Source organism: Pan troglodytes, chromosome 3 (genome assembly GCF_028858775.2).
Source record: "Pan troglodytes isolate AG18354 chromosome 3, NHGRI_mPanTro3-v2.0_pri, whole genome shotgun sequence".
Classification (NCBI taxonomy): Eukaryota; Metazoa; Chordata; class Mammalia; order Primates; family Hominidae; genus Pan; species Pan troglodytes.
The window spans coordinates 59,350,764-59,378,602 of record NC_072401.2 but is presented as its reverse complement, the minus strand read 5'-3'; the positions used below and the strand labels follow the sequence as shown (position 1 = coordinate 59,378,602).

The 27,839-nt window shown below is 38.7% G+C and overlaps 1 protein-coding gene across 28 annotated transcripts in view; it reads left to right on the top strand.

Moving 5' to 3' along the window:
- Nucleotides 1–27,839, top strand: part of RUFY3 (RUN and FYVE domain containing 3) — a 103,913-nt gene that overhangs the window by 67,466 nt on the left and 8,608 nt on the right. For 17 of the 28 annotated variants that reach the window (XR_010156579.1, XR_010156576.1, XR_010156583.1 and 14 more), the window contains 9 exons: nucleotides 1,359–1,420; nucleotides 3,010–3,075; nucleotides 6,213–6,282; nucleotides 10,955–11,047; nucleotides 12,658–12,741; nucleotides 16,679–16,846; nucleotides 17,370–17,467; nucleotides 21,665–21,784; nucleotides 22,673–22,772. Coding sequence is in view for 19 of the 28 variants with exons in the window: in XM_009447769.5 (XP_009446044.1) it covers nucleotides 1,359–1,420; nucleotides 3,010–3,075; nucleotides 6,213–6,282; nucleotides 10,955–11,047; nucleotides 12,658–12,741; nucleotides 16,679–16,846; nucleotides 17,370–17,467; nucleotides 21,665–21,784; nucleotides 22,673–22,772 (861 nt within the window). In the remaining 9 variants the exon portion in view is untranslated. Of the gene's footprint in view, nucleotides 1–1,358; nucleotides 1,421–3,009; nucleotides 3,076–6,212; nucleotides 6,283–10,954; nucleotides 11,048–12,657; nucleotides 12,742–16,678; nucleotides 16,847–17,369; nucleotides 17,468–19,101; nucleotides 21,438–21,644; nucleotides 21,897–22,672; nucleotides 22,773–24,540; nucleotides 24,625–25,859; nucleotides 26,064–27,839 lie in introns of those variants that run through there. The other 11 variants (XR_010156582.1, XR_008547524.2, XR_010156581.1 and 8 more) reach the window with 6 other exon arrangements.

The window sequence follows — 27,839 nt, the reverse complement described above, 5'->3', positions numbered from 1 at the left end:
ATATAGTATATAGGTGGACTCGCACAATTCAAAGTCGTGTTGTTCAAGAATCAACTGTACAGTTGTCCTTCAGTGTCCAAAGGAGATTATTTCCAGCACCTCCATGAATACCAACACTCACAATGCTCAAGCCCTTACAGTCAGCCGTCTGCGTCCTTGGATTCTAGGACTTGCTGAGAATGAGAGCGAACTGTACTAAAGGCCATTAAAGCACGGTAGTTAAGAGTAAAGGCTCTGAAGCTAACTGCCTAGGTTTGGATTCTGGCTTCCTCATTTTCTAGCTGAATATATTTTATAATTACTTAGTTTCTTGTTGTTTCAGATTTCTTGATGTAATGCAGTTAGAACAGGGCCTAGTACACATTAATTGCCCAATAAATAATGTTTTCACTTTAATTACTTCTCACCCTTTCTGTATGAAATACTATGACAAACTTCTGTTATGTTTTATTCTGGTAAAATAGGAAGGGAAGTAAGATTTTTTGGTGTGGATTTTTTTTTTATTTTTTTATTTTTATTTTTTTTGAGACGGAGTTTTGCTCTTGTTGCCCAGGCTGGAGTGCAATGGTGAGATCCTGGCTTACCGCAACCTCCACCTCCTGGATTCAAGCGATTCTCCTGCCTCAGCCTCCCAAGTAGCTGGGATTACAGGCATGTGCCACCACACCCAGCTAATTTTTGTATTTTTAGTAGAGACAGGGTTTCTCCATGTTGGTCAGTCTGGTCTCGAACTCCTGACCTCAGGTGATCCACCCGCTTCGGCCTCCCAAAGTGCTGGGATTATAGGCATGAGCCACTGCGCCCGGCCTTTGGTGTGGATTTTTAAAAAGAAATAAGCTAAATAATAAAATGGCAATCTTGAAAAATGAAGACGTGTACATCAATGAAAGTTTGGAGGAATAGACACCAAAATGTTAGCAATGGTCATCTTCAGTGGTTGGGATTATGAGTGTTTAATATTACTTCCCCTTTTTTTTAGCTGTATTTTCTGAAACTTCTACAGGGGAAATGTGCTAATTTTTAAAAAGTTATTTCTAAAAATGAACAGGGATTCAGTAGCAGAATACCCGAAATAAGCAAAAGAGAAAGAAACTTTAGACCTTATTTATATTAAGTATTCTGTTGACTGTGTTAGTTGTGATCTAGTCTTCTAGTCTTATTGACATAATCTTGATTCTTTACTTCCAACTCTTGTTAATTCTTGATTAAACTGAAAGTAAAACAGTACATTTTTAATCGTAAATTTCTAGTAAGTGTCATGACTGTATTACTGTTTTGAGTGCCTAGAAGGAGACATTGTGTTATGCCTTGTAAAGAATATCTAATTTTATATTAAAACCTGAAAATTCTCTCTGTAGGTTGGAGTTATAGATTTTTCAATGTATCTCAAGGACGGGAACAGCAGTAAAGGTACTGAAGGGTACGTACAAAGAAAATTAGATTTCTTTTCTCCTGATGTAGCATTTTTTTTCCTTTGGTAGTACTTAAAGTTTACAACAATACTGTTTTAACAGACGTGCTGAAAGAATTTCTGATCATATAGCTTTAATAAAGTCTTGCCAAAATATCTGACTATTACGCCTACCTCTAAACCCTAAAAGGATTTTTTTGTTTGTTTCTTTAATGATTTTCCTGCTATGTGGTTCAGGGGCAAAGAAAATACAAATTTTCTAAAGGATTCCAATTCTCCATGTCTTATAGTAGGGTTTAAAAACATGGTCATTTTGACCAGAGGAGTCGCATTCTCAGTTTGCTTAAAATTGGCAATATGAAATATGCACTGTGAGGTTATGTAAAATATTGACATTAGGGGAAACTGATTGAAGGTACATGGGAACTCTGTGCTGCGTTTATACCTCTTCTTGTAAATCTAAAATTGTGTTAAACACTTTTAAAATATTCATTATGGTACTTAGTAATTAGAGATCAGAAGCACATCTATTCTTTTTATAAATTTAGCCATTGAAAGCATAATTAGTCTGATTTTTAATTTTTGACATTGAGCTAAGATTATCTCACTGTTCTTTTAGTAATTGTATAGGTTTGGGGCCTTAATTTTATCTTACAGCTGAAAAATCTGGCTGTTTATCTTTTGTCTACTATAGATTAGTTTGTTGTAGTCGTGAACCTTCTTTATCCACAGTTTAATTTTTCATGTAATAATAAACATTTGGGCCGGGCATGGTGGCTCATGCTTGTAATCCCAGCACTTTGGGAGGCCGAGGCAGGCAGATGACCTGAGGTCAGGAGTTTGAGACCAGCCTGGCCAACATGGTGAAACCCCATCTCTACAATAATACAAAAAAAAAAAAAAAAATAGCCAGGCATTATGGCGGGTGCCTGTAATCCCAGCTACTTGGGAGGCTGAGGCCGGAGAATTGCTTGAACCCGGGAGGTGGAGGTTGCAGTGAGCCGAAATCACACCATTGCACTCCGGCCTGGGTGACAAAGCGGGACTCCGCCTCAAAAAAAAAAAAAAAAAAAATATATATATATATATATATATATATATAAAATAAACATTCAATCTTCGTGAAAGCCTTTTTAACCATTCACTTTAAATGTTAAATAGCACTTACAGACAAATATTTAGCCCTTGAGAACAGCTATATTACATCAGAGTGAGCTTAATTCAAGTCCTATGACAATTGGAAAGTTGTTACTATAAATACTACTAGTGAAGCTGAAAAACCTATTAACAAGAAAATTTTTATCCTTTAAATGCGTCTAATAGATTGCAACATCATACCTGTGACCTAAATTATTAATACTGAGGTTTGTAAGCTATAACAAGAGCTTTATTAGTGAGGGGTTTTGTCATTTTTAAACTCCTGACTCTTTCTTGTTGCTATGTCAAGAGGGTTTTACATCAAATCTGTCTTATGGTTCGGTGTATCTGTGCCACAATTTTTTTCTCATGTTTTATGAAAAGATGGGGTGGGGTGGGGTTGGGATCTTGGTATTTCTTATGTTATTTATTTTATTTCTATTTTCTTCCCCTTCCCCCAGAGACGGTCAGATTACTGCAATTCTGGACCAGAAGAACTATGTAGAAGAACTGAACAGACATTTGAAGTAAATAATGAATAAATATATTACTTTACTGGGGAATTGTTGAAGGAGAAGGGAAGAGTAAGATGATGCGCAGTGAGGATAAATTCAGACAGTGTTCAACAAATATATGTAGAATTCCTGCTTGCCAGGCACTGAGTTAGGCACTAGATAAATAAATGGCATTTAACAGTTTTGGTGACCTTTAGTGAAAGGCAGTATATAATGTTATATATAATATATAATAACATAGTATATAATATTACGTATGTAATTATAACTCTAGTGATTAAATAGATAAATACGTAAATACATTCAGTTAAGAATTTTAAAATATGTGACATATACAGTTGAAATTGGTAGCTTTTTCAGTTTAGTAGAGATAGCTGCATATTTCAGAACTGATCTTGGGTAAACCGCTCATTACATTAGTACCTTTAAATTAATCATATCATCCAGGTGTGCTGGGCCAAAGCCTGTAGTCCCAACACTTTGGGAGGCCAAGGCGGGAGGATTGCTTTAGCTCAGGAGTTCAAGATGAGCTAGGGTAACATAGCAAGACCTTGTCTCTATTAAAAAACTCAAAACTAGCCGGGCATGTGCCTGTAGTCCCAGCTACTTGTGGGGCTGAGACAGGAGGAGGATCACTTGAGCCTGGGAAGCTGAGGCTGCAGTGAACCCTGGTCTTGCCATTACACCCCACCCTGGGTTACAGAGCGAGACCCTGTCTTAAACAAACAAACAAAAAAAAGATACATGCTTTGTTTTCCTGCATTTCTCATTTATACATTGAATTAATAGCATTAATTTAATATATAAATTGAATTTCTTTGCCATTATTACAGTTAATTCACCAAGTATTCACAAAGTACAGTAGTTCCCCCTTATGTGGAGGGGATACATTCTAAGACCCCCAAAGGATATCTGAAACCACAGATAGTACCAAACCCTATATATGCTATGTTTTTTCCTATACATATGTACCTATGATAAAGTTTAATTTATAAATTAGGCAAGGTAGGAGATTAGCAACAATAATAAAATAAAACAACTTTAACAATAGACTATAATAAAAGTAATATGAATGTAGTGTCTCCCTCAAAATCAACACATCCTTTTATTTCGTTTTCGTTGAACTTCTTCTTCCTAGTTTTCTCAGGTTTTTTTCCCCCTTCAGTTTTCTGTATTTATATTTCTTATTGTCCTTAAATGACTATGGCTATTCTATATCTGAGCACAGTGAATAAAACATTAAAGTTTAATTAAAAATTAAAGAGGCCGGGAGCAGTGGCTCACGCCTGTAATCCCAGCACTTTGGGAGGCCGAGGCAGGCGGATCACAAGGTCAGGATATGGAGACCATCCTGGCTAACACGGTGAAACCCCGTCTCTACTAAAAATACAAAAAAAAGTTAGCCGGGCGTGGTACCAGGCGCCTGTAGTCCCAGCTGCTCGGGAGGCTGAGGCAGGAGAACGGCGTGAACCCGGGAGGCAGAGCTTACAGTAAGCCGAGATCGTGCCACTGCACTCCAGCATGGGCAACCGAGCGAGACTCCGTCTCAAAACAAAACAAAACAAAACAAAACAAAAATTAGAGAAAGAAAGCATTAGAAATACCAGTTTCAAGATTTTGTGCATTGAGAAATCATTATTTCCAAAAGATTTTCTAAGGGCCACTGTCCTTACGACAATTCAGTGTTGTATATATGTTCACAGTTTATTTTTTTATCTTAGGAGAAGTAAAAATCCTTACTGGATAATCCTTATTTATGTGTGTTTTTTAAACATACTCATACTTCCCTCTATTGTTTGTGTCATAGAGAGCACAAATCAGATTTGGACATCTTATGTGGGATTTAAACAAATACGTTTATACATGAGTCTATCAAAATCCTTATTTACATGTAAGAAAAAAATACATGCCCAGCTTTGCCCAAGGAAGTCCTAGAGGGAGAACAGTATCTTATTGTACTATTCTTACCTATTTTTGAACCACAGTTGAGTGCAGGTAACTGAAACCACAGAAAACAAAACTATAGATAAGAGAGGACTACTGTATTTTCAGAATTTTCCAGAACATAAAACAGTTTCCTCTCTCCTGAGAAGAGCTATCCAAAAGCTATTGGTATTCTCAAGTACTTTGATGTTCTTGTTATGTTAAGACTACTGAATAATTTTGAAGAATAATTAATATATTCATTAATTATCTTGTTTCTAGTTCTCTTATGAAAAATAGACATTTTTAATTTAAGTAAAACTTATAATATGATTATACTACTGTCAGTAAAATTTTAAGTAGTCTTGGTTCCACCTAGCAAATTCAAAACAATTTAAGTACATTTTCTCTGGGGACCAAGAACTAATATAATGACTTTAATGAACTATGGAGATGTTAGCCAAGCAAAGATATGGTTACAGTTAACAATGAAATATAAACAATGGCACTATTATTTACTCTTTCTATGCCTTAGTTTCTTTATCTGTAAATGAGAATACCTAACATAAAGGGTTGTTGAAAGGAATAAATGCAATAACGCAAATAACGTAATTTAGAAGAGGGTTTGGTGCATGTAAGTATTTAATTCATATAGACTGTTATTATCATATGTAGATAAACAAAGTTTATTCTGTAGGGAATGAACTCTTTTATTTCATTGAATAAATACTTACTGAATTAAAACTCAAATGCCAAAGATAATAGCCTTTTGTAAGCCTAGAAGTCAAGATTTGTGAGCATTAAGGCCTGGCGCAGTGGCTCATGCCTGTAATCCCAGCACTCTGGGAGGCCGAGGCAGGTGGGTCACTTGAGGTCAACAGTTTGAGACCTGCCTGGGCAACATGGTGCAACCCCATCTCCACCAAAAAATACAAAAATTAGCTGGATTTGGTGGTGCACGTCTGTAGTCTCCAGCTACTTGGGAGACTGAGGCAAGAGAATCACTTGAACCCAGGAGGCAGAGGTTGCAGTGAGCCGAGAATCGCACCACTGCACTCCAGTCTCAGCGACACAACGAGACTCCGTCTAAAAATAATAATAATAAAATAAAAAATTATGAACATTAGACAATGAACTGAAGGATAAGTGTGAAGGGTTTAAAAAGGAAGGTACAGAGTATTGTCTGTTTTTCAAAAGTGACATTTTTTTTCTTCTCTATATTATAGTGCTACTGTAAACAACCTTCAGGCAAAAGTAGATGCATTAGAAAAATCCAACACTAAACTGACAGAGGAGGTAAGTTTTGGAAATTCTTTGATTGACTTACAGAATTTAATATGCATTAGTAGAACCAATAATTTTAATGTAACCTCAGAAAGAAAGAACTTGACTTTTCAAATAATATTGACTGTAGTACATAACTTCTTATTCTTTTTTTTTTTTTTTTTTTTTTTTGAGATGGAGTTTCGCTTTTGTTGCCCAGGCTGGAGTGCAGTGGCGCGATCTTGGCTCACTGCAACCTCCGTCTCCCAAGTTCAAGCGATGCTCCTGCCTCAGCCTCCCGAGTAGCTGGGATTACAGGCATACACCACCACCCCGGCTAATTTTGTATTTTTTTAGTAGAGACGGGGTTTCTCCATGTTAGTCAGGCTGGTCTTGAACTCCTGACCTCAGGTGATCCACCCGCCTCAGCCTCCCAAAGTGCTGGGATTACAGGCGTGAGCCACCTCGCGTGGCCCATAACTCCTTATTCTGACTAGAATGGCCCAGTTGGCTTATTGCAGGATCTCATTTACCCAATTAGACTGTGTAGGGGCATGTTGCCTGGTTGATGGAGTATCTTGGTTTCTTTCGTGTGCATGTTTTGTCTGGGCTAGCCCAGATTAAATGTTTAGCATATAGCATATTCATCATTTATTCATTCAGTAAGCGTTTCACACAGTTTATGTGCAAGAGCTAGACAAATATTTATATGTGCCAGGCATTGATTTATGTTCCAGATTGGCAAACTCCCCACCGCCTATGTCCTTGTTTTCTTCCTGGGACAGTTACATAGATAAGGTGAAGAGTACTGGTCAGAAGATCAGTAATCCCTGCCTACAAATCATGCTTATGTAACTCATGTGCTCCTGAGTAAGTCAGCCACTTGACCTCCAAGAGGCTGAGTTCCGTCACTGGAAAATGAGAGTGTTTACAATACACTTCCTTTTCGGCCTCACAATTAACTCTGAAGATCAGATAAGAATATGAAAACTCTTAGAAAAGTCCCTAAAATAAGAACAGAAAAATAACCTCGTGTTTTACTTCTAATAAAAATATTTTTTTCCTTAACTTGCCAAGCCTTAGCTACAGATATTTTTTCTTTAAATAGCATTAGATGATTTTATGAAAAATACTAAATAACATTGTCCAGATGGCAAAGAGTTTACCTTCCTTATTTCTTTTTCTTTTTTTTTTTTTTTTTTGAGATAGGGTATCATTCTGTTGTCCAGGCTGGAATGCAGTGACACAAGGGCTTACTGTAACCCCCGCCCCCCGGGCTCAAGTGATCTCCCACCCTCAGCCTCCCAAGTAGCTGGGATCACAGGCACACACCACCACACCTGGCTATTTTTAGTAGAGAGGGGGTCTTGCCATGTTGCCCATGCTGGTCCTGAACTGCTGAGCTCAAGTGACCCGCCTGCCTCGGCCTTCCAAAGTGCTAGAATAATAGGCATAGCCACTGCACCTGGCCCACCTTCTTTATTTCTAATTGTAATGATGCCCTTACACCCCATGGGATGAATTTAGTTTAAATAAAATCAAATTAAAGCACTAGTCAGGAAGATGCTTTTAATCAGTTTTTCTTTAGAATGAACATTTTCATTATTATAGTTTTAAAATACCTTTTTTATTACTCAACTCTGTGACCTTCACTTTTGGACAAAAATTTTTAAATTTTATATATCTTAAAACTTTATGCTTAGGGTCCTTAGAATCTTATCACATAGGCTTTTGGAATGTTCAGCACAGATTTTTTACTGTTATTCTGCTGCTACTATGTTGAAGCAGTACAGCATAGCAATTAAGCATGATCTCTAAAGTTAGGCTACTTGGGTTCATGTCCTGGCTCTGGCACTTGCTAGTTTTTTGTTTTTTTGTTTTGTTTTGTTTTGTTTTGTTTTTTGTTTTTTGTTTTTTGAGACAGAGTATTGCTTTGTCGCCCAGGTTGAAGTGCAGTGGTGCCATCTTGGCTCACTTTAACCTCCACCTCCCGGTTCAAGCAATTCTCCTGCCTCAGCCTCCGAGTAGCCGGGACCACAGGCATGCACCATCACAGCTGGCTAATTTTTGTATTTTTATAGAAACAGAGTTTCACCAGGTTGGCCAGGCTGGTCTTGAGCTCCCGGCCTCAGGTGATCCACCCGCCTCGGCCTCCCAAAGTGCTGGGATTACAGGCATGAGCCACCGTACCCAGCCACTTGCTAGTCTTCTAATCCTGGGCCAATTACTTAAGCTTCTATTCCTTGATTTATTTATCTATAACATGGAAATAGCAATAATAACATTTTATGAGATTGCTGTGTGAATGAAATGATTTAATACATGATTAGGGCTTAGAACAGTACCTAACACATCATAAGCACTCAATAAATATAGTTGTTAATTTTATTCCCTCAGTCATAAGACTTGTCTTCCTTAGAGTCATATTAATACTAACAATATTTATTCATTGACTTATTTATTTTACCAATAGCACTTATTTTCTTAAAGAAAATATGCTCTAAGAGAGTAGATGAGGCTCATTAGTTCTGCCTTTTTTCATTTCCATTTTGGGTTTAAGAAAGCCAGTAAGGCCAGGCACGGTGGCTCACGCCTGTAATCCCAACACCTGGGACGTCAAGGTGGGTGGATCGCTTGAGGCCAGGATTCCAAAATCAGCGTGGGCAACATAGCAAAACCCCATCTCACCAAAAAAAAAAAAAAAAGGGGCCAGTAAAAAAGATAGCAGACCTCTTTTCCCCTCCTGGGTTTTGAATCTGAATGACAAACTAAGAAGAATTAAGCAGATGAAGATATAAATATCCACTTCAGGCCGGGCACGGTGACTCACACCTGTAATCCCAGCCCTTTGGAAGCCAAGGCAGGAGGATCGTTTGAGGCCAAGAGTTCAAGATTAGGCTGGGAAACATAGTGAGACCCCATCTCTACACCAAAAAAATTAGCCGGGTGTTGTGGTGCACACCTGTAGTCCCAGCTACTCGGCATGCTGAGGAGGGAGGATTGTTTGAGCCTGGGAGACCAAGGCTGCAGTAGCCAAGATTGTGCCACCACACTCCAACCTGGGCAACAGAGGGAGACCCTGTCTCAAATAAATAAATAGATAAATAAATGTCTACTTCATTATTGGTAAAGCTGAATTGGAAAGCCTCCTGTGATCTGCAGCCATAATCAGGTTTCCCAATAGTTTCTCTTAAATCAAGATTTTGGAATGACCTGCCTGAGGGCATACTTGAATCTAGAGAGGAGACCTACTTGCCCAGAATTGGTTTCGTGCACATTTTTAGGCCACAGTATCTGAGAGAGAATTGGGCTTCCAGGCCTGCCCCCAGAAAGCATGAGTTTCTCTGTGCTTACCATGTTAGGACAGGAACTGAGCAGAGCCTGCACCCACTGCTAATGAGGAGATAATAATCGAGAAGGAGACTAGCCTGGCTGAGAGGAGCCTGCTTGGTTATTCCTCTCGGCCTCATGCAGGCACCTTCACATTCTCCGGGAGTTTAGTAGATGCAGAGAAGAAAAGTGTTTCCACCTTACTTTTTCCTTCTAAGAAAGAGATATAAATGTTTCCCCGTAGCAGTTGACTGCTAATAACATTACCTGATCTTTTTAGGTGTTGAAATGAAAAATCTCCTCAATGCTTAATGGGATCTTTTAGCATGAGAACTTTGGAGTTCATGTCTTTCATCTTTTAAGAAATCATCTATAAAAGATCTTATAGAGCGTTTGTCACATGGGTTCCATGGTGTGACAGGACCCCTTTATTAAACATTTTAGAAATAGACATTATTAATAAATAATTTTTTCTTACTAAATATGTGTACATCTATAAGAACACCCTTGAGATAATCTTAAGTTAACACTTTTCGTATAAAAGTAGCAATAAGGTGATATTTTATTTCTTTTTTTTTTTTTTTTTTTTTTGAGACCGAGTTTCACTCTCACCAGGCTGGAGTGCAGTGGCGCGATCTTGATCTCGGGTCACTGCAACCTCTGGTTCAAGCTATTCTCCTGCCTCAGCCTCCCGAGTAGCTGGGACTACAGGCACACACCACCACGCCCAGCTAATTTTTATATTTTTAGTAGAGATGGGGTTTCACCATGTTGGCCAGGATGGTCTCGATCTCCTGACCTCGTGATCCGCTTGCGTCAGCCTCCTAAAGTGCTGGGATTACAGGCATGAGCCACTGCACCTGGCCAAGGAGATATTTTTTATTTTTATTTAGACTGCTCTAAAAATATTTCTTGGTCGGGCGCAGTGGCTCATGCCTATAATCCCAGCACTTTGGGAGGCCGAGGTGGGCAGATCTCTTGAAGGCAGAAGTTCAACACCAGCCTGGCCAACATGGTGAAACCTTGTCTCTACTAAAAATACAAAAATTAGTTGGGCGTGGTGGTGCATGCCTATAGTCCCAGCTACTTGGGAGGCTAAGGCGTGAGAATCACTTGAACCCAGGAGGCAGAGGTTACAGTGACCCGAGATTATGCCACTGCACTCCAGGCTGGGCAATAGAGTGAGGCCCTGTCTCAGAAAAATAAAGAAAAATATTTCTCTTGAGTTCTTATAAGAACATTTTTATTGGGTTATAGCTTCCTTGATTTCTAAGAATATCCAAGCCTGAGAATTACATCCTAGCAGATCGTGAATTATCTTATACTATGTTAATTTTAGAAAGATAAAAGATTATTTTTAAAATTTTATCCACAGCTTGCAGTTGCAAACAACAGGATCATTACCTTACAAGAAGAAATGGAACGAGTTAAAGAGGAAAGTTCCTACATACTGGAATCCAATCGGAAGGTTAATCTTACTGGATTTATAAAATATTCACTGAGAGCATATCAACTTGTTAGTGGTAAAGGGGAGTCTCTAAAGGACTATTTTAAGCAGCTGGCCTGTATCAAGCACACTTTTTATTTAGACTCCATGCATAATTGTGTGATGAAGGTTGTGGGAGGGTTATGCGCCTTTTCCTACAAGATGCTTCTTGGCTTCACAGCCACCTACATCTGTTTAGAGACTTCAATAAACAGTCTAATTCAGTTTCTTGTTTTTATGTACTAATGGTTCAAACAGTATTTAATAATTTGTTATGTTAAACATACTATTACTTTTATAGCATGTTACTGTTTTGTAAGAAGTGACACCTTATTTATATATCACTGGGAAAGAGCTACCATATAAATGTATTTTCTACATAACTTAATTCCTTAAAGTATCAAACTTTTTATACATGTCTAATTAGAATTTTGTAAACCTTTATGTTTTGTACAATTCCAAGCCTTCTTAATTAAGGACATAATTTAATACATTTAGCCCTTTACGATGACTGAGGATCATAATTACCAACATTGACAATTCCCTACTAAATTATAATAGTGCCACTTTAGGAGGCTATTGAAGTTGATAGAGCTTCTGACACTTACACTTAAATATTCCCTGATTTCTGTGGATGGTTTTTTTTCCTGTCTTTTACGTATTCAATAGCATCTCTTACTTTTTACTGATGCTCAGTGTTATCTTTAGGATGATCTCTACTTTCTTTTATCTTCATGCTTCTAATCTACTCTCCCTAGGAATTCAAATCCATAGTTATTAAAATTGTTCTTAAAGAGTTACTAGGCTCTGCGAGGGGACAAAAGCAGTTTTCCATGAGTAAAGTGATTGACTTTAATAATGCATGGACTTCATGACTGCTCAGAATAATTTTTTTATGACCTGCTTGTTTTTATCTGTGATCTTGCTGGATAGTTGAAGATAACCAGTTGCGAATTCTCTGGAGATTGAATGTATTAACATTTAAACCTATAGCCCCTGGGCTGGGTGCAGTGGCTCACGCCTGTAATCCCAGCACTTTGGGAGGCCAAGGAGGCAGATCACTTGAGGTCGGGAGTTCGAGACCAGCCTGGCCAACGTGGTGAAACCCCGTCTCTACTAAAAATACAAAAATTAGCCGGGCGTAGTGGCGCACGCCTATAATCCCAGCTACTTGGGAAGCTGAGACAGGAGAATCGCTTGAACCCAGGAGGTGGAGGTTGCAGTGAGCAGAGATTGAGCCACTGCAGTCCAGCCTGGGCGACAGAGTGAGACTCCGTCTCAAAAAAGAAAAAAAAAAACCTATAACCCAACTCATATTTTGAAATGAATGCTATGTTATTTTTAGAGGCTGATTTTTAAAACTTCTACCATCTGGTTTGGTAACCTATTTTAGGATTTTAAATAAAGTGTCAGGAAGCCCCCAATTCAGCTTAACCTTTAAAAATGTACTAGACTTCAATTTCTTTGTTATGTTTGTTCATTATTATACCTGCTTCAGTATGATCTTTTTTTCTTGCTAAGTAGCAGTGTTAGTGTCTAATTCTGTATAGATTAAATCCTTAAATATGTACAATGTTATTTATCTTTTCAAGGGTCCCAAGCAAGACAGAACTGCAGAAGGGCAAGCACTAAGTGAAGCAAGAAAGCATTTAAAAGAAGAGACACAATTACGATTGGTAAACTTTGCTTAATTTCTAATAGTTCAGGAATATATTAAAAGGTAACTGCCCACTTAGAGGTTTTATCATACAGACCAAGATTAGGAATATCAGTAGTGTTCTGAAAAATTCTAGATCCTATAAAATGGTTCATCTCTTTTTAACCCACATTCCTTATCATACTTTCTCAATCTTTTTCTGAGTATTCTCAACAATAAGATTTTGTTAATCTTTATTTTTTTTGCTTTTATGGTTTGTATTACAAGAATATTAAGTATACAGAACCTACTTTTTTAAACTATGCCGTCTCACTCCTACCTAAGTCCTCATCCCTGCAAAGATTCTTGGAGGTGGTGGCTCCTCTTTTCTTTACAAAGAATCATTAATGTAGGATTACTCTATTTTATTTTTAGCTGTTATTTCTGATTTATTATTGGTCTTAGATATAAATGGAAAATTTATCATCCAGTATTAGTCTTAAGATTTTTTTTAGAAATTAAAAAAAATACATATCAATATATAGATAGAGAGTATATCATCTCACTCTAATCAGAATGGCAACTATCAAAAAATTGAAGGATAAGTGTTGACAAGGATGTAGAGAAAGAGAACCTTTACACACTGCTGGTGAAAATATAAATTAGTATAGCCACTATGGAAAACATAGTTGTCTTAAAAAATTAAAAATCGGGCCAGGCACAGTGGCTCACACCTGTAATCCCAGCACTTTGGGAGGCTGAGGCGGATGGATCACGTAAGGTCGGGAGTTCGAGACCAGCATGACCAGCATGGTGAAACCCCGTCTCTACTAAAAATACAAAAAAAAAAAAAAATCAGCCGGGCATGGTGGCATGCACCTGTAATCCCAGCTACTTGGGAGGCTGACCAGGAGAATTGCTTGAACCTGGGAAGCGGAGGCTGCAGTGAGCCAAGATTGTATCACTGCACTCCATCCTAGGCAACAGAGCCAGACTCCGTCTCAAAAAATAAAAAATAAATTAATTAAAAATCAGTCTAGCAAAAGATCCAGCAATCCCACTACTGGGGATATATCCAAAGGAAACGAAATCAGTATGTCAGAGAGAATCTGTACTCCTATGTTTATTGCAGCACTATTCACAGTAGCCAAGATATGGAATCAACCTAAGTATTCATCAACACGTGAATGGATAAAGAAAGCATGGTATATATACACAATGGGATGCTATTCAGCGATAAAAAGGAATGAAATCCTGTCATTTGTGGCAACATGGGTGAACCTGGAGGACATTATGTGAAGTGTAATAAGCCAAACACAGAAAGAGAAATGCCATATGATAACACTCATACGTGGAATCTAAAACGTTGTTCTCATAAAAGTAGAGAGTAAGGTGGGGTTACCAGAGGGAGAGGAGGCAGGAGATAGTAAGAGATTGGTCAACAGGTACAAAGCTATAGTTAGATAGGAGGAATAAGTTCTGGTCCTCTGTTGCATAGTGTGGGGTGACTAGAGTTAACAATAATACACATTTTAATATAGTTAGAAGAAAGGTTTTTTTTTTCTTTTTTTTAATTGATGCATAATAGATGTACATAGCTCTGGGGTTCATATGATAATTTAATATACTCATGTAGTAAAGACCAAATCAGTGTTCTTGGTATACCCATCACCTTAAATATTTGTCTTTTCTTTATGCTGGAAAAAAATGAGGCTTTTGAATGTTCTCATCACAAACAAATGATAAATGTTTAAGATGATAGATACATTCATTTCTCTGATTTGGTCATTACACAATTTTTATATTATCAAAACATCATGTTCTATACCATAAATTACTATGTGTCAGTCATACTTTTTTTAAAAAGAATTTATAATAAGGGATACTATTCCTGTACTAGATTTTATCCAGGTGCTAGTGTTATTATATTAATAACCCCTGGTATTCACATACTAACTCTTCCTGGAGTTTAGATAGTATAACAAACACAAGGACCTCCCCAGAATGTCTTTAAGAATAAGGAGGAGCCTGAAAATAAGGGGTGACTTAACTTGTACTAAAAAATTATTACAGGCCAAGCGCCATGGCTCACACCTGTAATTCCAGCACTTTGGGAGGATCGCTTGAGCTCAGGAGTTTGAGCCCAGCCTGGGCAACATAGGGACACCCTATCTCTACAAAAATTACAAAATTAACCATGCTTGATAGTACATGCCTGTATTCCCAGCTACTTGGGAAGCTGAGGAGGGAGATCACCTGAGCCCAAGGAGGTTAAGGCTGCAGTGAGCCAAGATCACACTGCACTCCAGCCTGGGTGACAGAGTGAGACCCTGTCTCAAAAAAAAAAAAAAAAAAAAAAATATATATATATATATATATATATATATATATAAAACAAATTGACAGTATATAACATAATTTTAGATTTATTTATTTGTTTTTTTTTTTTTGAGATGGAGTCTTGCTCTGCCACCCAGGCTGAAGTGCAGTGGTGTAGTCTCAGCTCACTGCAACCTCCGCCTCCCAGGTTCAAGAGATTCTCCTGCCTCAGCCTCCTGAATGGCTGGAATTACAGGCGCCTGCCACCACACCCAGCTAATTTTTGTATTTTAGTAGAGATGGGGTTTCACCATGTTGGCCAGGCTGGTCTCAAACTCCTGACCTTGTAATTGTGATCCGCCTGCCTCAGACTCCCAAAGTGCTGGGATTACAGGTGTGAGCCATCACACCCGGCCAGAATTTCAGATTTTTTGAAAACAAAGCGATATTATTTTGACATCCTTAAAATAGTTAGCATTTGCCTTCTATGTATTTGTGAATGAGATCTCAAAATATAATACTTTTCATAAGAAAGGTCGCAGAAATAATATATGTCAGCATTTTAAGAAGGGGTATGATTCGTTTTCTATAATGCTAATCAAGTAAAATGAGAATCTCAGTGAAGTGGCACATAATAAAAATCTTAAAATTTTTCATATCCTTTTATCACAGTAAGACAAATGTTTGTTAAGAAGGAAAGAAACTAAGAAAGTAGGCGAGGTCCTAGGTGAGCCCAAGGCACAAGGCAGATGCAGAAGATCCTCAGGTCTTTGTATCTTCGATCACCCACATAACATTGCAGTAATAATGGTTGAAACAAAAAGAGGTTTCGTGTTAAGTGAACTAAAAATTCTGTTAGCGGCCGAGTGTGGTGGCTCACACCTGTAATCCCAGCACTTTGGGAGGCTGAGGCGGGCAGATCACGAGGTCAGGAATTCAACACCAGCCTGGTCAACATGGTGAAACCCTGTCTCTACTAAACATACAAAAAATTAGCCAGGCATGGTGACATGCACCCGTAGTCCCAGCTACTCAGGAGGCTGAGACAGGAGAATCGCTTGAACCCGGGAGGTGGAGGTTGCAGTGAGCCAAGACTGAGCCACTGCACTCCAGCCTGAGCGACAGAGCGAGACTCTGTCTCAAAAAAAAAAAAAAAAAATCTGTTAGCCTCGTAACCATACTAGTCATCCTCAGTAATTGCGATGTTACCCCAGGGACCCAGATAGTCCTCTGGGTTCCCTGGGCTCTTGAATATATCAACAACATTCACATTTAGGAGGACTGCAACTGCTTCATTTTGTGCTGACTGCTGTAACCCTGTAGGTATATTTCTGTAATAAGATATGACCATCAGTTGTCGTAATGTCTACTGAAGTGTCTCAAATATGTATATATTTTAGACGTATTAAATAGCACTATCTTTGGCTTAGCAGGTTTTTCAGATTTGTACATTATTGGGCAAATGTTATTGTATATCCTAATTATTGTTAATTATTAATTAATTATTGTTAATGTCTCTGAAAATGAATGGTAGCTTAAGCTATTTTGCCAGAATATTCAGACCTGAGAGTTTTGGTGTACTTTTTCCTGTGAAATATTATGGTTTGTACTTAGTTGAAGGAACAGAGTGTAAGCAATTTACTTACCTTTGGGGGCAGGATGTTGAGAAAGAACTGGAGATGCAGATCAGCATGAGGCAGGAGATGGAATTGGCTATGAAGATGCTGGAGAAGGATGTCTGTGAGAAGCAGGATGCCCTGGTATCTCTTCGGCAGCAGCTGGATGACCTCAGAGCTCTCAAGCATGAACTTGCCTTTAAGCTGCAGGTAGGGGAAATATGAGGAATAGACTCACTGGCTCTCTAAAATCCTGGGGCTCCCCTCCTCCCATCTTATCCTCCAGAATCACACTTTAATTACAAGAGGAAAGAATCACATCTCATTTTGATGCTAGCTGCCAGTAAACTACTTTCAGAATCAGACAACCATGGGATATCCTGTATTGCTGTTCTAGAAAACCATGGCCACTTTTCACATTATAGTAGAGGATGAGGGTCTTTTTTATCCTATAGGGTAATTTCTACTCTGCAGTCTACCGTGCCAGCTAAGTTATATATTCTATTAGCTTTTACACTGGGATGTGATACATTGATGAACTATTACTGTGATAACACTGCGTATAACAATACTAACTTTAGATAAATTGCTTTTTTTTCCATTTCAGGATTAACTGATATTGAAATATATGAACATTTCTGTTTTCCCATTTACCATTAGATTCAAAAGGCATGTGTGGTTGTATTTTAGGATTTATGTTATACAGGTTGTTTATCGTTATTTTCCATAACAGAGTTCAGACTTAGGAGTAAAACAGAAAAGTGAACTAAACAGTCGCTTGGAAGAGAAGACTAATCAGATGGCTGCTACCATTAAACAACTTGAACAAAGGTAAAAGTCCTGTTTCTTTAATGAAACACTTTGGATTGTCAGTGCTGAAGTGAAAAGAATGTGCTGTACATTCGGCAAATAGAAAATACATGAAATTCTTCCAAATTAGCATCAGACATTCTGGTAGAAAAAAGCCAGTTGAATGTTATGTGTGTTTTCTAAGGTATGACTGAAATGTTTTTAGGAAATGTCAATCACTTGACTAGCCTTTAAAAAAAAAAAGGAAAGGTCAGCCTTTTATGACTGTTTTGAACATCAGAACTCTTAATCCATGTCAGAGTCATGTGTTAGAGGAAGGATACTTAAAAGCATGGAAGGACTCTTAAATGTATGTATGTAATTCTGTGATTTTATTGTTCATCACTAAAGTCTTTGAATACTTGGATGCTAGGGGATATAGAGGCACTGAGAGAGATAGGTGTCCTCCAAGGATCTATTCTGGATCTTTCTCTCCCTTCTTTAACCCTTTTCTCTTATCTCCCTTTTCTTTCTCCTGGGTAGTTCTGTAGCTTCCACTGTCACCTCCAGTGTGTTTTCCCAGCTCTTACCTTCATCTGGAGACCAGTCTTGAGTTTTCATCCTTTGGGCAGCTATCTTCCACCAGTATCTACAATTCAGTCTGCCCAAAGCACATCTTCTTCCTATGCTACTCTCTTTCTGTGCTTATGTGAAACCACCATTTTCTCTCTGGCAACTCAGCAGCCAAGAGAAATGGCTGAGTCTTCAAGGATGAATGTGACGTGGTACCCAAGGTCATTTGATGTTTCTACCCTTAACACCTGTTTGTCACCCTTCTTGCACTTGAGCAAAACTAAACTGCTGGTCCCTGTACTTCCCATTTTTCCCATTTATTTCTTTCCTAATAGTTCCACCAATTAGAAATGTCCTAATTCTTCCCACTCCCTTATTCTTCAGATACATTTTTAAGTTTAGGCTCAAATGCCACCTCCCCAGAGTTTCCTCTGATACCTCTTTGCAGCTAGAAATGATCTGTCTTTCTGGGAACTCCCATAGCTTCATATTCATATCTATCTGTACTGCTTATGGCACTTCTCACTGTCTACTTTACCTTTTAACTCTTTATATATGTCTCCTCCGATGCGAGTGTAAGCTCCCTGAGATTAGTTAACGAATCTTTTAAGTTCCCGTATTAGATCTGTCGCAGTGCCTTGAATATACAAGCATTCATTCAGTAGATATATGAATGAATGGATTAATGGGTGATTTCTTATATTCAGATGATTCTTAACCAGTAAGGGTCCTGAACAGCAGTGCATATTAATGTTAACTCAAAACTTAATGGCAAATTTATAAATAAGCCTGAAACCTCTTACATAGCCAAATACAAATGTATCAGTCTACCTAGGAAAGATGGTTAGGTACTTGCTCATAAACAGTTATATGTTTATGATTTAACAAAATGATTTTACTGTTCATAAATTGTGCTTTTGAAATGAAATGTATCAAATTTCTTTTCAATGATGTTTTGACTTGGAATTTAAAGCAAACAAAAAGAGAATAATGACTTATCTCTTTGAGTATTAAGCTGACTTATTCTCTTGCTATTTTTGTGTTTCCTGTTTATCCATTTTCTCATTCCCCTTTCACTTCATTGTCATTTTTATTTTATTTAGTGAAAAGGATTTGGTGAAACAGGCAAAGACCTTAAATAGTGCAGCAAATAAACTGATCCCAAAACATCATTAGGCATTTTTAAGTTGGTCACGTCGCAAGTCCGATATCACAACTTAATTGTAAAAGGAAGAAATCTGAAAGTTACTACATTTAAGCTCTGATTCTATATAAAATGTCACCAAAAAGTTGACTTTGAATTTGTTGGACTTTTAAAAAACCAGTTGGAAATATAGGTTGGGTTTTTTTCTTATTGTTTTCTCCCCAGGGTTAGAAAAATTGGTATAAGTTCCTAATTAAAAGCTGAATAAACTTTGAGAAATTATTTCTGAGTTGACCAATAAATAAAAATACCACTTTCTTTAAAAAAGCCTAGGGAATTGAAGCTCTGTACATATACTAATGATGCCTTTACAACCCAGTCCTTGATAATACCAGATTCTCGGTGCATTGTTCATGTCTGTATCTGCAAGCCTGTTCTGCCATTGCAGTGTGATGAACTAGAGGTAACTACCATGTGAACTTGAACTCTTCTAAAATAGTTCTGTGTCTCTTAGACCATGACCCCTTTTCACTTTTGTTATATAGGTTTAATCCCCAAGCCAAGGATAGTACTTAGTATTTCACTACACTTCTATTCTCAGTAACCAAGATTGCTTGCAACTTTTTTTGCCTTGGTGACTTTTGAAAAAAAAAAAAAAAAAGAAAAAGCAGCATCCTTATATTTCTTTAAAATACATAGAGATAAAGTTAGTAATTAGGTAACCTATGATAACATAATAATGTGGACTCCTGGGGAAACCCTCCTCATGTTTGTCATCTTCTACCTCTGCCATTTTCCTGCAATTCTGCTTCCTACTTAGGCAGTTCAGAGAGAACAATTCTAATAAAAACACTCCTCTCCTATTAACAAAAAATGATGCAGTACCCATTTTTCATATCCTGCTTTTCTTATATTGGAGTAAAAAGGACAGGGTATAGACATGAATGATGATATTCTGCCTGGCCTGTCATTTCTTACCTGGAAACATTTACTTAAGAGTTTCTGTTACTTTTTGTTCAGATGGGGATTTGCTAAAGGTTCTGGGAAGCTAATAATCGAATTATTAGAAAAACATTTCAGAATAGGAAGTAAATGATAAACTTATATTCTTTATTATTATTTAGTACAAAAATACAGATTCCCAGTAGATATCCACAAGCAATATTAGCAGGGCTTCTGTTTCTAAGTGACCACAGACTAACCCTTTCTAGGCTTTAACATTGTAAATAATCCTATAAACAGTTTGATTTTTTAAGATGATTTTTGATTTGAAGAGACAGGCTTTACATAAGCCTTCATTCCTTCAAAAGGTCCTGACAAAATACCTGTTTTTTTTTCTCTTTTTTTCATTCTGGTATGCTTTGCAGCATTTCAGCTGCTTTGGTGGGGACACAGATAACCCCTTCGCTTCCAGCTCTTAAAATTCTTTATCTTTTTCTTGGCAAAACCAGAATTAAGAGTGTAAGATAGATTCCATGTGTGCTTATATAGGTCCCTGCACAGATTGGACTTGAACCAAAATTAAGTCCAAAGAACATATGTTTAGACCAACTTCATGGAAGTGGAAGATCCTGTGCTCTTGAACTTATTTTAATTCTTATAATTTGCACCTATATAAACAAAGCTCCTACTGTATTCTTCTCTTCATCAACCTTTTGTGGTGATGGGTTGCCTTTTCTATGAGCATTTGGAAGGAGTGATCAAATACCGAAATTGAACTTTCTAAAACCTACACATAGCATGCGTTTAAATTCTATTATATAAAGCCCCAAGTGCTTTACCTTCTAAAACATGCTTCTCTATAGGTGCAAAGTTATAAGATATTTAGAAGAAAACATCCATCAGAATCTTCTGGAGAATATGGTCAGAGTCTTAAACAGGCCCAGTGCTGAGTTCTTTGTCCACTTAGTCACACATCTTTTGTGGGAATGGGAAAGGAAGGAGACAGCCAAACTCTGACAAAGGCTTTTCCTTATAGAATAACCCAAAGCCTAGGTGAGGGTTGATATATAATGTCCCATGATTTAATATATGTGGTTTGGGGGAAAGGACAAGAAAAACTATAACTCCACATATAAGAAGGTAGTTGCCCGTTTACAAGTTCCAGTTATGTGTGTAAAACAGAAAAATTAAGTACCAAACCTATTAGGAAATTTTTTTAAAAAGTGGATTTAACTTAAATTACTGTGTACTTGAGGTTGGCTTTGGATATGGATTTTCTAAAAAGTGATGTTTTATTGTTTATCATCTAATGGCTGTAAACTGTAGTACTAGAATAAAAAAAATGGAAAATCAGCTTTTCCTCTGCCTGGTTCACCTTCATCTTACTTTTCTTTAGAATTTGTTTCTTCTCCATCTTTTCCCCCCCATAATTTCTTCACCTGTGTCCTGCAAAGTTTTTTTCCTCTCTCTGTCTCTCTGTGCATTCTTCCTTGGGTTATTTTATTTTGTGTTGTGAACTTGGTCTTCTTCCCCACCATGGCTTTTGTTTTTTATCACAAGTTCATGTGGCTCACATCCAGATTGCGCCAGGCTGAGCGAAGCCGCCAGTCTGCTGAGTTGGACAACCGGCTCTTCAAACAGGACTTTGGAGACAAGATCAACAGTCTGCAGCTGGAAGTCGAGGAGCTCACCAGGCAGCGGTGAAGAGGGGGCAGCTTGAGCTGACAGGGTGGTCATGGGTAATTCTTAGGGTAGACAGCAAGAAAAGGGGTCTCATGACTTCCAGCCAGGTTAGCTCTGTCTTTGCAATGTCCTTTCTCTGGAAATGGAATTCAGAAAGCTTCACATACTTCAACATTCCCCAAATCCGATCAACATGCTTTGTGATTAAAGAATTAGGAAATTAGAGCCCAAGATCCCAGATAAATAGTAATTATTAGCCAAAATAACACTAATAATATGTAATATTTCCTGAATTCTTACTGTGTGCCAGATACTTTAGGCACTTCACATGCAAACTCTCCTAATATCTTCACATCAACCCTATTAGTGATATTATTGCCTCCACTTTCAGATTAAAGTAGAGCTTAAGGCTGGGCGCAGTGGTTCATGCCTGTAATCCCAGCACTTTGGGAGGCCGAGGCAGGTGTATCACCTGAGGTCAGGAGTTCTAGACCAGCCTGGCCAAGATGGTGAAACCCCATCTCTACTAAAAATACAAAAATTTGCCAGACATAGTGGTGGGTGCCAGTAATCCCAGCTACTCGGGAGGCTGAGGCAGGAGAATTGCTTGAACCTAGGAAATGGAGGTTACGGTGACCTGAGATCATGCCACTGCACTCCAGCCTGGCAACAGAACAAGACTCCATCTCAAAAAAAAGGTAGAGATTAGACAGGTTAAATGTGTCCAGATTCACACAGTTAAGCTTAGAAGTGGCAACATTATCATTTAAAAACCTGTCTCTCCGACAGCAAGCCCTTAACCATTCTTAATTACTGCACTTTAAGACAAGGGGTTGGCATTCTTTAGAGAATATGTCTGTATAGAATTCCAATTTTTCATCCTTTTCCTCTCCAACTTGCCTCAGGAACCAGCTTGAGTTAGAACTAAAACAGGAAAAAGAAAGAAGATTACAAAACGACAGGAGCATCCCAGGAAGGGGTTCCCAGAAGTCAGAATCCAAGATGGTAATATTTGCTATTCCCTTGATCTTTTACTTAATTTCAGTTTAAATTTTAGAGGCTACCTTGATAGTCCTGTCAGTTTTCCTTTACAGATCACATACTTAGTGGCTGTGTCCTCAAGTATGTAGATAGCAAACTAGTAATTATGTGAACAAACGAAAGCTTGATTCTGAGTCTGCCTCTAGGATACTTTCTCCAACTTGATTTCATTTGGAAAGGGGGATTTTAATAATCACAGTGACCCTATTTCCCTTTTAATAATTTTTTAAGTAAGGTTATTTTGGTGTCTTAACAAAAATATATGTTTCTTGGATTTCTGCTAAATAATAATTTTAATAAAATAGTATAATAATCCCTCTCCAACCCTGAATTCCCCTTTAACAGAATTTTCCTCAATGTGGATTTGCTTCTGTATACCTTTTTCAAATCATGAGGATTTCATTTTGAGTATCCTTAAGGAACTTCTCGTGGGAATAATTAGGGAATTAGGCTTGAGGAAAGGAAGGTAATACAGAATAAAGAGCAAAAGTAGAAATTTCTACATAATAATCTTAGAAGGAGACCCCTCCAGCACCTCCAGTGGTGAAGGAGCTACAATTGGGTAAGATCATCTCTGGGGCCCAGGAAATAATGAAATCAGAAAAACATAAAATAACTTTTTCTGTAAAAGACAGTGAAAAAATTGCCTTCTGTGTATACATATTATACAAGGCGACTTCAAAAAGATCATGGGAAATGGAATTAAAAGGTAAAGATATATAAACTTTATTTCTCAACCTAAGTTCCATCAAGTTCAAGAGACTTTAGTAAGTGATGATACTAGTCATGTAGGCCATCCCTGAAGAACTGAGGGTCCTAGGAATTTAATCATATCAATACAATCTTTTTTACATTATTAACTGAAGAAAAATTGGTGCACTTTAATGATGTTTTAAGATTAGGAAACAAAAAGAAATCAGAGGCACCAAATCAGGACTGTAAAGTGGATGCCTAATGATTTCCCATCATAACTCTCACAGAATTGCCATTGTCTGATGAGAGGAATGAGTTAGGAGCATATTTCTGGTGGAATAGCACTCTCTGTTGAAGCTTTCCTGGGCATTTTTGTGCTAAAACTTTGGCTAACTTTCTCAAAACATTCATCACAAGTATTAGCCAGGTGTGGTGGCACATGCCTCTAGTCTCTAGTCCCAGCTACTTGGGAGGCTGAGGCATGAGAATCACTTGAACCTGGGAGGTAGAGGTTGCAGTGAGCCAAGATCACACCACTGCACTCCAGCCTGGGTGACAGAGCAACACTCTGTCCCAAAAAATAAAAAAAATTAAAAACACTCTCACAATAAGCAGATGTTGGCATTCTCTGGCCTTCCAGAAAGTCAACAAGCAAAATGCCTTCAGCATCCCTAAAAACTGTTGCCATGACCTTTGCTTTTGACCCGTCTGCTTTTGCTTTGATTGCACCACTTCCACCTCTTCATAGCCATTGCTTTGATTGTGCTTTGTCTTCAGGATTGTACTATGAAGTTGTTACATCTCCTGTTACAATTTCTCAAACAAATGCTTCAGGTTCTTGATCCCACTTGTTTATAATTTCCATTGAAAGCTATACTTTTGTCTGCAGCTGATATGGGCACAACAGTTTTGGCACCCATCAAGTAGAAAGTTTACTCAACTTTAATTTTTCAACCAGAATTGTATAAGCCGAACCAATTGAGATATCTGTGGTGTTGGCTATTGTTTCTACTGTTAATTGTTGGTCCTCTTCAATTAGAGCATGAACAAGATCCTCACAAATTGATGTGGATAGTCTGCTACTGCAGGCTTCATCTTCAACATCATCTGGCCCCTTCTTAAAGTGAGTTATCCTTATGTAAACTGCCGACTTCTTTGGGGACAATCCTAAAGCATTGTCCCCAAAAGCTTTTCGTAAAGCATCAATAATTTCACAATTCTTCCATCCATGCTTCACCATCAATTTGATGTTTGTTCTTGCTTCAATTTTAGCAGAATTCATGTTACTCTGATAGGGGCTCTTTTTTCTTTTCTTTTCTTTTCTTTTTTTTTTGGAAACAGAGTCTCATTCTCACCTAGAACTGAGTACAGTGGCACAATCATGCCTCACTGCAGCCTCGATTTCCCAGGCTCAGGTGATCCTCCTGCCTCAGCCTCCTGAGTAGCTGGGACTGTAGGCACACACCACAAAACTCAGCTAATTTTTGTATTTTTTTGGTAGAGTCAGGGTTTTGCCATGTTGTCCAGGCTGGTCTTCAACTCCTGGGCTCAAGCGATATGCCCGCCTCAGCCTCCCAAAGTGCTAGGATGACAGGCATGAGCCACCGTGCCCAGCCCGGGGTTCTTTTCAAACTGATGTCTTATCCTTTTTAGTGACTCAAACCAAATCCTGATTAGATATATTAAAATAAGTTAGTACACGTTTATTTTGGTGCGAAATATTTTTGAAGTCCATGCACAGTCTTTTCATAATACACGTTTTCCATGAACTTTTTGAATACCTCTAGTATATAACAAAGCAGGAAGAGTTCATAAACTATTTAAAATTTCTAGAGAGTGAGCTGCTAATTTACTGGCAAATAGAAAACAATGGTATGTGGAAATTTATTAAATAGTACCACTACTAATAATTTAAAGTGTACAAAGAACCACTCTAGGCCAGGCGCGGTGGCTCACACCTGTAATCCCAGCACTTTGGGAGGCCAAGGTGGGCAGATCATGAGGTCAAGAGTTCAAGACCAGCCTGGACAACATGGTGAAACCCTGTCTCTACTAAAAATACAAAAATAAGCCGGGCATGGTGGTAGTCTCCTGTAATCCCAGCTACTCGGGAGGCTGAGGCAGGAGAATTGGTTGAACCCGGGAGGTGGAGGTTGCAGTGAGCCAAGACTGAGCCACTGCACTCCAGCCTGGGTGACAGATCAAGACTCCCATCTCAAAAAAATAAAAATAAAATAAAATAAAACACTCTGTGTAGCATGCTATCTTTATTATTTTAGTTTAGTGAACATAAAATCTAAAAGGCTTACAAAAGTTTACTTAAAATCTTGGCCTATCTCACCCTATTTTTCCAATGAGGTTTTAAGTTTTTCAGTCTTCAGTTGTTGCCTGCAGTGGCATTTCCAGGAGGATAAGTATTGACCTCTCTTCCTTGATTCTTGAGTGGTGTAAGAACACACATCTCAGCTGGGTGGCTCACACCTGTAATCCTAACACTTTGGGAGGCCGTTGGCATGAAGATTGCTTGATCCCAGGAGTAAGAGACTAGCCTGGGCAACATAGGAAGACCTCATCTCTACAGAAAAATTTAAAAATTATCTCGGTGTGGTGGCTCGTGCCTATAGTCCCAGCTGCTCAGGAGGCTGAGGTAGGAGGATCACTTGAGCCCAGGAGGTTGAGGCTGCAGTGAGCTGTGATCATGCCACTGCACTCCAGCCTGAGCAATAGCATGAGACCTTGTCTCAAAAAACAAACAAAAAGAAAACACATTCCACTTTTGGATGCACATGGGCAGCAGTCGAAGGCAAGCAGCAGTGGTTGTGTGTGCATCAGAAAAAAATGTAGCCCTTAGAACTGCCCAGCACCTTGCCAGGCACAGTGGCTCATGCCTGAACTTTGTGAGGCCAAGGCGGGTGGATTGCCTGAGCCCAGGAGTTTGAGACCAGCCTGGGCAACATGGTGAAACCCCATCTCTACTAAAATACAAAAAAGTATCTGGGCCTTGCTGCGTGCACCTATAATCCCAGCTACTCTTGATGCTGAGGCCAGAGAATCGCTTGAAACCAGGAGGCAGAGGTTGCAGCGAGCCAAGATCGTACCACAGCACTCCAGCCTGGGTGCCAGAGTGAGAGTCTGTCTCCAAAACAAATAAAATTTGCCCAGGCAGGGCTTAAGAGTATTGGTAGAAATGCGGTTTGAGGCTGGGCGTGGTGGCTTACGCCTGTAATCCCAGCACTTTGGGAGGCCAAGGTGGACAGACTACCTGGGTCGGGAGTTCAAGACCATCCTGGCCAACATGGTGAAACCCTGTCTCTACTAAAATACAAAAATTAGGCATCAATGGTGGGCGCCTGTAATCCCAGCTACTCAGGGGCTGAGGCAGGAGACTCGCTTGAAACCAGGAGGCAGAGGCTGCAGTGAGCCGAGATCATGCCACTGCACTCCAGCCTGGGCGACAGAGCAAGACTCCGTCTCAAAAAAAAAAAAAAAAAAAGAGAAAAGAAAAAAGAAATGCAGTTTGAAACTTTACATCTGTCCTGCCAAGTAGAAAATTCCTTGAGTTGAACAGGCTATAGAGATGGTGGCACTGGGCTGGGTGCGATGGCTCACCCCTGTAATCCCAGCACTTTGGGAGGCTGAGACGGGTGGATCACTTGAGGTCAGGACTTCGAGACCAGCCTGGCCAACGTGGTGAAACCCCATCTCTACTAAAAATACAAAAATTAGCTGGGCATGGTGGCGTGTGCCTGTAATCCCAGCTACTCTGGAGGCTGAGGCACAAGAATCACTTGAATCCAAGTGGATCACTTAAGGTGAAGAGTTCGAGACCAGCCTGGCCAACATGGTGAAACCTCGTCTCTAGTAAAAATACAAAAATAAGCCAGGCATGGTGGTGCACGCCTATAATCCCAGCTACTCAGGAGGCTGAGACACAAGAATTGCTTGAACCCGGGAGGCAGAGGTTGCAGTGAGACAAGATGGCACCAGTGCACTCCAGCCTGGGCGACAGAGCGAGACTCTGTCTCCAAAAAGAAAGAAAAATATTGTGGCACTGGGGCATCAACTTGATTGAACGTCCAGAGGATTATAGTCTGCTGTATATGGCCATCCTTGGTTTTACCAGTTTTTCAGAGCTCAATCTGGGGAAAAGAAAAAAAAAATTATACTTTCCCTAAGAAGTAACTGATATCTGGAGCCAACTTTGCAAGTAAGTAGAATACATTCTGAATTTTATTTGAATCTCAAGAATTAAAATATTACTTTGAAAATCATTTGTCACAAACTGTCAGAATAGTTAAGAAACTACTTAGAGCAAAGAATGAGGAAACATAGCTTGAA